Source organism: Arvicanthis niloticus, chromosome 12 (genome assembly GCF_011762505.2).
Source record: "Arvicanthis niloticus isolate mArvNil1 chromosome 12, mArvNil1.pat.X, whole genome shotgun sequence".
NCBI classification, from domain to species: Eukaryota; Metazoa; Chordata; class Mammalia; order Rodentia; family Muridae; genus Arvicanthis; species Arvicanthis niloticus.
This window is the reverse complement of record NC_047669.1, coordinates 13,544,043-13,555,066: the sequence shown is the minus strand read 5'-3', so window position 1 is coordinate 13,555,066 and position 11,024 is coordinate 13,544,043. Positions and strand designations below refer to the sequence as shown.

The 11,024-nt window shown below is 67.6% G+C and overlaps 1 protein-coding gene across 1 annotated transcript in view; it reads left to right on the top strand.

Moving 5' to 3' along the window:
- The first annotated feature begins 1,983 nt into the window (after positions 1-1,983).
- Tmem207 (transmembrane protein 207) overlaps positions 1,984-11,024 on the top strand; it is a 31,808-nt gene continuing 22,767 nt past the window's right edge. The window contains exons 1-2 of the mRNA XM_034514770.2: positions 1,984-2,157; positions 4,094-4,131. Of these exons, the coding sequence (XP_034370661.1) occupies positions 2,083-2,157; positions 4,094-4,131 (113 nt within the window). The 5' untranslated portion in view covers positions 1,984-2,082. The remainder of the gene's footprint in view (positions 2,158-4,093; positions 4,132-11,024) is intronic.

Genomic DNA, 11,024 nt, shown 5'->3' with positions numbered 1-11,024 from the left:
ATTATGTGAGATGCTGCCACCAGGGAAACTGGGTGAAAAAGAGATACAAGCTCCACACTGGTTCTTAAAACAACATGTGCCTCTCCGGTTACCTTTAAAAAGAATGTCTAAGAATAATTCAGGACAACTGTCATCTATCGTCAATATTTTTTCACAAGACCACCTATCTGTGCTGATGCTTATGAGGAAATATATAGAGAAAGTACCATGGTCCATCCTTGGACCATCCGTACCTCAAGAGTCTTACAGAGGAGATAAAAGGAGTAATGAGCATGATTTTAATGTCAGCAGAAATGGAGCAGTGGTACTCGCGGCATCATGGTGCCCAAGACTGCACCTCCATTCAGTCTCTGCCTTTAGCTAGCCCCCTGCTGCACAGTCAAGCGCTATTAGACAAGAATTGTTTACTCCTCGTATCTGGTTGGTCATTGCTCCAGTTTCTAAGACTAACCCAAGCATTGAGCCCCTATTTCCATTCCATTTCTTTTCTCATCATCTGGCCTTCCCTTCCTTTCCAGAAATTCTTAAGATCATTGACTTCGCTGACGGAAGTCAGGCTTCTGACCGACTAATAAATAAGTTCACCAGTGAAAAGCCTATTTTTCATTCTGTTTAATTACAGGCTTCAGAGACACTCAAAATGGAGGCTGTCTGAGGCACAAATAATACTGTAGGCTTGGTTTACTTTTCTCCTGTTGGCGTTGGCTCTGAGCCCTTCCTCCGCTTTGAAATTCATGGCTGTGTCTGCGTCTGCATACTAAACAGACCATAGCTGTCACTGCTCCTGCTTTGCCTGTCCAGATGCAGTGCAAATAATCCAGAAGCCTTCATTCCAAGTTCAGAGCTGGAGTGTAGTTTCTAGTGTAATCTATGTATGTAATCATAAATGAGTTCCTACATAATAATTAAAATTAAATTTGGTAAACAATTGTATTATTTATGTTGCAGAATGCTTCTGAATTCTAGATATTTGATTTCAAATCTGGCCCTTTAAATATGAATGCACAAAACATTTGAATGACATTTAGACAAAATGTACATGTAGCAAAGAGACAAGAAACTGATAGTAAACTTTCTCCTTCCACACTTATTTTCTTAGTCTCTAGTTCCCTTACAAACACTTTTGAAAATCTATGGCACATTCTGTGACAAGCAAATGCAGCATACAGGGAACACTAACTATGCCTTCCTTTTTTTATATAAAAAAATAACATGCTATAGGATAATTTCTATCATTTCTTCCCTTTATTTAAAAATAACACTAAAAGCCCTCTCTGTGTCTGTCTTCATATTTAAAAGTAATTCCTGGAAATAATCATAAGAGCCTCCACCTATTTTGCTGCATGGATGTAGCCATTTTGTATTTGTTGATGGACATTTAGTGTTTTAGTGAGCAGCACTGCAAATTATTCTATGTACCATTTACAGGGTTAAACAATGTAGAGATATAGACACATTCTAGAAAGGCAAAGCTGTGGCCAAAGGATGCTTTTTAATTTAGTAGCTATTGCCCAATAATTACCTTCTAGCATTTTTAGTTATATATGAAAGGACATATTTTCTTATCCACCCCTTTCTACTGTATTTTTAAATTTTAAATTTGCTAATCTGGCCACTGGAGACACAAGGCTGAGGACAATGTCCTACTCAAAATGATATGAGGAAAAGAAGAGCAAAGATGGTCTACAAAGCACAGAGGATTGAATTAATGTTTACAGTACAAGATGTTATTTAAACAATAAATAGATAAAAAGAAGAAGAAAGAAAGAAAACTCTCACATGTTCTTTGGAATAAAATATGCATTTGAATACTGAAAGTTATTCAAACAGCCAGCTGGCTTTGCAGGTCAGCACTTAAAAACCTTGACAAACAGTCCTTGGGTTCTGACCTTAAACTCCTTGAGCTCCGAGTACCTGTGAGCATGCAGCTAACATTCCGTGCCTGGATGCCCTTTATTGGTCACATACTCCATCATTAATGCACACTACTGCAGGACACATAGCATAGAGCAGCTAACACACTCTGAGAGATTTAATCAGAGTGAGTAAGCCACAGTATCGGGGTACATCATTCTTTTTAGTATGTCAAGATCCAGTCCTTTCCTTGTCGCTTCCAAAATCCCAACAAGGGGATGCCTGTGTTTGCCACTATTCCAGGTAATCATTGATACTTTTGGTAGCCTTTGGAGGTCTCTTCGGGATTGATATACTGAGAATTTTTCCTTTGTGTGATTTAACTACTGCATGTAAAGGATTCTCTTCAAGGTGTTACCAGCACCTCATGATTTATATTAACTATTGTTCCAAAATTAGAAACCAGTACATTAATGATCTTCAGTCTCCTTTCTTTGTTACTGGCCGCAGTGCTGCTGAAATCCGGGATGTAAATAGACACTTTACTTTGTTACTTTGTTACTGGCTGCAGTGCTGCTGAAATCTGGGATGTAAATGAACACTTTACTTTGTTACTTTGTTCTGCTTTGGGATGTTTTCAAACTCAGAGAAGATTTCGACACAGAAATGCAATGGCAGTATTAATTTAGAAAATGTTTACCAATCTCTGCAATTCAATGGATTCTTGACAGTTTTTTCAGTGACAACTGTTGCAGACACAGCCATTTTTAGGTTTATGTGGCTAGTCTGTGGCAGCATCTTTTTGCAACCAATAATGGCATCCTTGTATCTCTGTTACTCAATGCAAGGCATCTGAAAGATTGAAGTTTACAGCATATTAAGACCTCCTTTCTCTATTTCATAACAACCTGGGAGTCTGGCAGTTAATGCCTTGGCCCTTTGTTGGTGATAATGAGATACCACACACTCCTTACTAGGGTACAACAGACAGAGAAGACTAGGAAGTGACTTGAAAGGGAATGGCTGGCTTAATTTGTTTTATCTGTTAAGCTAGATCCCAAATGGTTTACATTTAATCATAAACAAAGTTTCTTTGTAGACAGAATTCGAGTGCTCATTTTCCTCCCGCTTAGTATGCAAATCTCTTTGCAGCATTCTAGCAAAAGAGAATACAACTCATCTTCTGTGCTTATAAATTGTTCATTATCATGCTCTCTGATGGCCAATCCATTGCTCCATATGGCATAAATACTAGGTGCTAAAAAGGCATGTTTGAGATCAAGGGGGAAAGCATCCTATTAAATACAAAAACAAAACAAAACAAAACCCAAGCTTATCACTTGAAATTTTGTAACAATTTATTTGTACTTACATTTACATGTAATAGTCTGGAAAAATAAATGCCTGTACTGACCTTCCCAACTCTCAGTGCTACCTGTAAGTGATGTTTGAAAAGTCTTGAAAAGTCTCATTGTACAAAGGAGTGTCAATTCACAGAGTCAAAGTAGCATACAAAACAGTCTCTAAAAAGAAACACCTCTTTTCTTGTGATTGTGGGTGTGAAATACTATAGTCTCTAAGGTTCAGCACCTAGAACTAAGATAATTTTGTTAGATTGCTGAACATTTTGGACCTCTCCAAGGTTATTTCTTTTCTTCTTTGATAAATAGAAGGTTTTATTTTATCTTCCACCTAAACAGGAAGATCATGTGACTACAATTTTACTTCAGTAATTAAAAGCACTCCCTTTATATATATATACATATATATATATATATATATATTAACTACTATTAAAAATTACAGGATTGACTGCTGTTTCAGTTGACTGGAAATGGTTTTTTCTTAACATGAAAATAATACCTAAATAATGACCCTCCTGTCTCTCACTAAAATGAGAAAACAAAGAAATTCAAGGATCCCAATAGCGCTCTGGATCAAGCAAAATCTATAGAGAAAACAATATACTGTTCAAATCCATCTCCTGTAGTATGCAGAGAAATTTCAGTAGATTTCCTGCTCCTGCTGAATTTACCAATCTACCCGGAGACTTTTTTTTTTTTTTTTCAATTAAAACTCCGTGTACCAACAATAAACTATGCCGCAAAGCTTTTAATTAAAAAAAAAAAAAAAAAAAAAAAAAAAAAAGATGTAAAATCACTGTCCCCAGGCACTGCTTTCATTAAAGGATTACACCAATGCAATGCTTGAATTTTATTGTTCTAAATATGTGTTTCAGCTAGTGCTCTCGGATCTATCCTGTGAAGAAGATGAAATGTAAGTAAATAAAATATTCTCAGTTTTTATTTAGCATTTGAAAAACTCACAGAATCAGCAGACTTAAGTCATTTGAAAGCCCTAAAGATGATCATGTTTTTAAAAAGTTCAAGATTTCTAAAAAGAAAACAAAACAGTACAAGCAAACAACAACAAAACAGGAAATACAGTTGTCATCGTTATCACTTTGTTGAATAAAGACGGAGTTCATGGCTCCCCAGGCCCTCTGGTTCTCTTGGGTTCTCTTCCTTTGAGATTTCCATGGTTGTTATGGCACAAAAGAACTGTGATGTTCTCTTGCTTTGCCCCCAAACTGATAAGTATGGTGTTTCAAGGAACAGTTTCAAAGCATTTTATTTTCAAATATAACTAAATGAGCCCACATTTTTTTTTCCTGCGTTATGTCTGCATTTCAAAGGGCAACGGATGCGAATTGTGGGAATAATTGATTCATTTCATTAGTTTTTGAGACTTAATGGTTCTCAGAATTCTATTCAGGAGATGAGGAGGTGCCATTAATAACGCTGATGATGATGAATGGGGCCGGTAATGCAGGGTGACTGAGCGCAAGTGTCAGGAAAGCACTTCTGCCAAGCGCTGCGCTCAGGGTGGGGTCCTCTGCCAGCCAGCTGTTTTCAATTATCCTTGCCTCACTCTCTCCCAGCCCTGTCTGTGGGCAGTGCTTCTGAAGCAGGAGACATCCAAGAGGGAGCTGTCCTCGGCCGGCCCTGCAACAACTCAGTTACAGATCCTCTTGTTGACAGTCTGTTAAGTATCTATTACATATGCGTTGCTCTTTCAGGGTTTGCGTGAACCTTCATTGCTACTTCTTTGCATTGATTTTTGAATCTGCTATTGTGCTATCTCTTTTGCGCCGCCGTAACTGAGCGATTCTTCATAGTGTTTACTCGACTATGGACTTCAAAGCTGCCCACATCTAGTCTCCTTATTTTCTGCCTTTGACATAGAATAATTAACACCAATGACTGGGATGAGCCTTCAATGTTGACTCTACTATCCCAATCATTACAACAAGGAAGGATGGTACTAGGCAGCCAGTAAGCTAGCTATATTAGAGCTTCAGGGCTACTGCCTTCCCTTGATATTGAAGGGAATGCAAAGGAGAGGGAGACAATCAGTCCATAGCATGGTTGTAACTGATGGTTAGGTGTGAGCTTTCTTCAATAACATTTTGCATCTCTGTGTCTGTTATATTTACATTCGTTTTTTTCTGCTGAGTAAAAATTAAAAAATTGCCTCAACTAACAATCAAAGTAGTAGGAAAGAAAAGCAGAGAATACAAAACAGTGACTGATGTTCCAGGGAAATAATATAAAAGAAGTCAATCCTCTGAAGGTAGACCCAGAACCATGCTCGCTCGAGATGGTGTTAGCTGGATGAGTCTGTAATAAAAGACATGCTATTTTAGGAAACACCAAAAGTCCCACATCCAAACAAGATTCTCTTTTTCACCTGCATATATCAGAGAGAGTTTTAATTTAGGATGATTTCTTTGATCTGGGGGGGGGGGGGGGGGGGGGGGGGGGGGGGGGGGGGGGGGGGGGGGGGGGGGGGGGGGGGGGGGGGGGGGGGGGGGGGGGGGGGGGGGGGGGGGGGGGGGGGGGGTGGGGGGGGGGGGGGGGGGGGGGGGGGGGGTGGGGGGGGGGGGGTGGGGGGGGGGGGGGGGGGGGGGGGGGGGGGGGGGGGGGGGGGGGGGGGGGGGGGGGGGGGGGGGGGGGGGGGGGGGGGGGGGGGGGGGGGGGGGGGGGGGGGGGGGGGGGGGGGGGGGGGGGGGGGGGGGGGGGGGGGGGGGGTGGGGGGGGGGGGGGGGGGGGGGTGGGGGGGGGGGGGGGGGGGGGGGGGGGGGGGGGGGGGGGGGGGGGGGGGGGGGGGGGGGGGGGGGGGGGGGGGGGGGGGGGGGGGGGGGGGGGGGGGGGGGGGGGGGGGGGGGGGGGGGGGGGGGGGGGGGGGGGGGGGGGGGGGGGGGGGGGGGGGGGGGGGGGGGGGGGGGGGGGGGGGGGGGGGGGGGGGGGGGGGGGGGGGGGGGGGGGGGGGGGGGGGGGGGGGGGGGGGGGGGGGGGGGGGGGGGGGGGGGGGGGGGGGTGGGGGGGGGGGGGGGGGGGGGGGGGGGGGGGGGGGGGGGGGGGGGGGGGGGGGGGGGGGGGGGGGGGGGGGGGGGGGGGGGGGGGGGGGGGGGGGGGGGGGGGGGGGGGGGGGGGGGGGGGGGGGGGGGGGGGGGGGGGGGGGGGGGGGGGGGGGGGGGGGGGGGGGGGGGGGGGGGGGGGGGGGGGGGGGGGGGGGTGGGGGGGGGGGGGGGGGGGGGGGGGGGGGGGGGGGGGGGGGGGGGGGGGGGGGGGGGGGGGGGGGGGGGGGGGGGGGGGGGGGGGGGGGGGGGGGGGGGGGGGGGGGGGGGGGGGGGGGGGGGGGGGGGGGGGGGGGGGGGGGGGGGGGGGGGGGGGGGGGGGGGGGGGGGGGGGGGGGGGGGGGGGGGGGGGGGGGGGGGGGGGGGGGGGGGGGGGGGGGGGGGGGGGGGGGGGGGGGGGGGGGGGGGGGGGGGGGGGGGGGTGGGGGGGGGGGGGGGGGGGGGGGGGGGGGGGGGGGGGGGGGGGGGGGGGGGGGGGGGGGGGGGGGGGGGGGGGGGGGGGGGGGGGGGGGGGGGGGGGGGGGGGGGGGGGGGGGGGGGGGGGGGGGGGGGGGGGGGGGGGGGGGGGGGGGGGGGGGGGGGGGGGGGGGGGGGGGGGGGGGGGGGGGGGGTGGGGGGGGGGGGGGGGGGGGGGGGGGGGGGGGGGGGGGGGGGGGGGGGGGGGGGGGGGGGGGGGGGGGGGGGGGGGGGGGGGGGGGGGGGGGGGGGGGGTGGGGGGGGGGGGGGGGGGGGGGGGGGGGGGGGGGGGGGGGGGGGGGGGGGGGGGGGGGGGGGGGGGGGGGGGGGGGGGGGGGGGGGGGGGGGGGGGGGGGGGGGGGGGGGGGGGGGGGGGGGGGGGGGGGGGGGGGGGGGGGGGGGGGGGGGGGGGGGGGGGGGGGGGGGGGGGGGGGGGGGGGGGGGGGGGGGGGGGGGGGGGGGGGGGGGGGGGGGGGGGGGGGGGGGGGGGGGGGGGGGGGGGGGGGGGGGGGGGGGGGGGGGGGGGGGGGGGGGGGGGGGGGGGGGGGGGGGGGGGGGGGGGGGGGGGGGGGTGGGGGGGGGGGGGGGGGGGGGGGGGGGGGGGGGGGGGGGGGGGGGGGGGGGGGGGGGGGGGGGGGGGGGGGGGGGGGGGGGGGGGGGGGGGGGGGGGGGGGGGGGGGGGGGGGGGGGGGGGGGGTGGGGGGGGGGGGGGGGGGGGGGGGGGGGGGGGGGGGGGGGGGGGGGGGGGGGGGGGGGGGGGGGGGGGGGGGGGGGGGGGGGGGTGGGGGGGGGGGGGGGGGGGGGGGGGGGGGGGGGGGGGGGGGGGGGGGGGGGGGGGGGGGGGGGGGGGGGGGGGGGGGGGGGGGGGGGGGGGGGGGGGGGGGGGGTGGGGGGGGGGGGGGGGGGGGGGGGGGGGGGGGGGGGGGGGGGGGGGGGGGGGGGGGGGGGGGGGGGGGGGGGGGGGGGGGGGGGGGGGGGGGGGGGGGGGGGGGGGGGGGGGGGGGGGGGGGGGGGGGGGGGGGGGGGGGGGGGGGTGGGGGGGGGGGGGGGGGGGGGGGGGGGGGGGGGGGGGGGGGGGGGGGGGGGGGGGGGGGGGGGGGGGGGGGGGGGGGGGGGGGGGGGGGGGGGGGGGGGGGGGGGGGGGGGGGGGGGGGGGGGGGGGGGGGGGGGGGGGGTGGGGGGGGGGGGGGGGGGGGGGGGGGGGGGGGGGGGGGGGGGGGGGGGGGGGGGGGGGGGGGGGGGGGGGGGGGGGGGGGGGGGGGGGGGGGGGGGGGGGGGGGGGGGGGGGGGGGGGGGGGGGGGGGGGGGGGGGGGGGGGGGGGGGTGGGGGGGGGGGGGGGGGGGGGGGGGGGGGGGGGGGGGGGGGGGGGGGGGGGGGGGGGGGGGGGGGGGGGGGGGGGGGGGGGGGGGGGGGGGGGGGGGGGGGGGGGGGGGGGGGGGGGGGGGGGGGGGGGGGGGGGGGGGGGGGGGGGGGGGGGGGGGGGGGGGGGGGGGGGGGGGGGGGGGGGGGGGGGGGGGGGGGTGGGGGGGGGGGGGGGGGGGGGGGGGGGGGGGGGGGGGGGGGGGGGGGGGGGGGGGGGGGGGGGGGGGGGGGGGGGGGGGGGGGGGGGGGGGGGGGGGGGGGGGGGGGGGGGGGGGGGGGGGGGGGGGGGGGGGGGGGGGGGGGGGGGGGGGGGGGGGGGGGGGGGGGGGGGGGGGGGGGGGGTGGGGGGGGGGGGGGGGGGGGGGGGGGGGGGGGGGGGGGGGGGGGGGGGGGGGGGGGGGTGGGGGGGGGGGGGGGGGGGGGGGGGGGGGGGGGGGGGGGGGGGGGGGGGGGGGGGGGGGGGGGGGGGGTGGGGGGGGGGGGGGGGGGGGGGGGGGGGGGGGGGGGGGGGGGGGGGGGGGGGGGGGGGGGGGGGGGGGGGGGGGGGGGGGGGGGGGGGGGGGGGGGGGGGGGGGGGGGGGGGGGGGGGGGGGGGGGGGGGGGGGGGGGGGGGGGGGGGGGGGGGGGGGGGGGGGGGGGGGGGGGGGGGGGGGGGGGGGGGGGGGGGGGGGGGGGGGGTGGGGGGGGGGGGGGGGGGGGGGGGGGGGGGGGGGGGGGGGGGGGGGGGGGGGGGGGGGGGGGGGGGGGGGGGGGGGGGGGGGGGGGGGGGGGGGGGGGGGGGGGGGGGGGGGGGGGGGGGGGGGGGGGGGGGGGGGGGGGGGGGGGGGGGGGTGGGGGGGGGGGGGGGGGGGGGGGGGGGGGGGGGGGGGGGGGGGGGGGGGGGGGGGGGGGGGGGGGGGGGGGGGGGGGGGGGGGGGGGGGGGGGGGGGGGGGGGGGGGGGGGGGGGGGGGGGGTGGGGGGGGGGGGGGGGGGGGGGGGGGGGGGGGGGGGGGGGGGGGGGGGGGGGGGGGGGGGGGGGGGGGGGGGGGGGGGGGGGGGGGGGGGGGGGGGGGGGGGGGGGGGGGGGGGGGGGGGGGGGGGGGGGGGGGGGGGGGGGGGGGGGGGGGGGGGGGGGGGGGGGGGGGGGGGGGGGGGGGGGGGGGGGGGTGGGGGGGGGGGGGGGGGGGGGGGGGGGGGGGGGGGGGGGGGGGGGGGGGGGGGGGGGGGGGGGGGGGGGGGGGGGGGGGGGGGGGGGGGGGGGGGGGGGGGGGGGGGGGGGGGGGGGGGGGGGGGGGGGGGGTGGGGGGGGGGGGGGGGGGGGGGGGGGGGGGGGGGGGGGGGGGGGGGGGGGGGGGGGGGGGGGGGGGGGGGGGGGGGGGGGGGGGGGGGGGGGGGGGGGGGGGGGGGGGGGGGGGGGGGGGGGGGGGGGGGGGGGGGGGGGGGGGGGGGGGGGGGGGGGGGGGGGGGGGGGGGGGGGGGGGGGGGGGGGGGGGGGGGGGGGGGGGGGGGGGGGGGGGGGGGGGGGGGGGGGGGGGGGGGGGGGGGGGGGGGGGGGGGGGGGGGGGGGGGGGGGGGGGGGGGGGGGGGGGGGGGGGGGGGGGGGGGGGGGGGGGGGGGGGGGGGGGGGGGGGGGGGGGGGGGGGGGGGGGGGGGGGGGGTGGGGGGGGGGGGGGGGGGGGGGGGGGGGGGGGGGGGGGGGGGGGGGGGGGGGGGGGGGGGGGGGGGGGGGGGGGGGGGGGGGGGGGGGGGGGGGGGGGGGGGGGGGGGGGGGGGGGGGGGGGGGGGGGGGGGGGGGGGGGGGGGGGGGGGGGGTGGGGGGGGGGGGGGGGGGGGGGGGGGGGGGGGGGGGGGGGGGGGGGGGGGGGGGGGGGGGGGGGGGGGGGGGGGGGGGGGGGGGGGGGGGGGGGGGGGGGGGGGGGGGGGGGGTGGGGGGGGGGGGGGGGGGGGGGGGGGGGGGGGGGGGGGGGGGGGGGGGGGGGGGGGGGGGGGGGGGGGGGGGGGGGGGGGGGGGGGGGGGGGGGGGGGGGGGGGGGGGGGGGGGGGGGGGGGGGGGGGGGGGGGGGGGGGGGGGGGGGGGGGGTGGGGGGGGGGGGGGGGGGGGGGGGGGGGGGGGGGGGGGGGGGGGGGGGGGGGGGGGGGGGGGGGGGGGGGGGGGGGGGGGGGGGGGGGGGGGGGGGGGGGGGGGGGGGGGGGGGGGGGGGGGGGGGGGGGGGGGGGGGGGGGGGGGGGGGGGGGGGGGGGGGGGGGGGGGGGGGGGTGGGGGGGGGGGGGGGGGGGGGGGGGGGGGGGGGGGGGGGGGGGGGGGGGGGGGGGGGGGGGGGGGGGGGGGGGGGGGGGGGGGGGGGGGGGGGGGGGGGGGGGGGGGTGGGGGGGGGGGGGGGGGGGGGGGGGGGGGGGGGGGGGGGGGGGGGGGGGGGGGGGGGGGGGGGGGGGGGGGGGGGGGGGGGGGGGGGGGGGGGGGGGGGGGGGGGGGGGGGGGGGGGGGGGGGGGGGGGGGGGGGGGTGGGGGGGGGGGGGGGGGGGGGGGGGGGGGGGGGGGGGGGGGGGGGGGGGGGGGGGGGGGGGGGGGGGGGGGTGGGGGGGGGGGGGGGGGGGGGGGGGGGGGGGGGGGGGGGGGGGGGGGGGGGGGGGGGGGGGGGGGGGGGGGGGGGGGGGGGGGGGGGGGGGGGGGGGGGGGGGGGGGGGGGGGGGGGGGGGGGGGGGGGGGGGGGGGGGGGGGGGGGGGGGGGGGGGGGGGGGGGGGGGGGGGGGGGGGGGGGGGGGGGGGTGGGGGGGGGGGGGGGGGGGGGGGGGGGGGGGGGGGGGGGGGGGGGGGGGGGGGGGGTGGGGGGGGGGGGGGGGGGGGGGGGGGGGGGGGGGGGGGGGGGGGGGGGGGGGGGGGGGGGGGGGGGGGGGGGGGGGGGGGGGGGGGGGGGGGGGGGGGGGGGTGGGGGGGGGGGGGGGTAGACAGT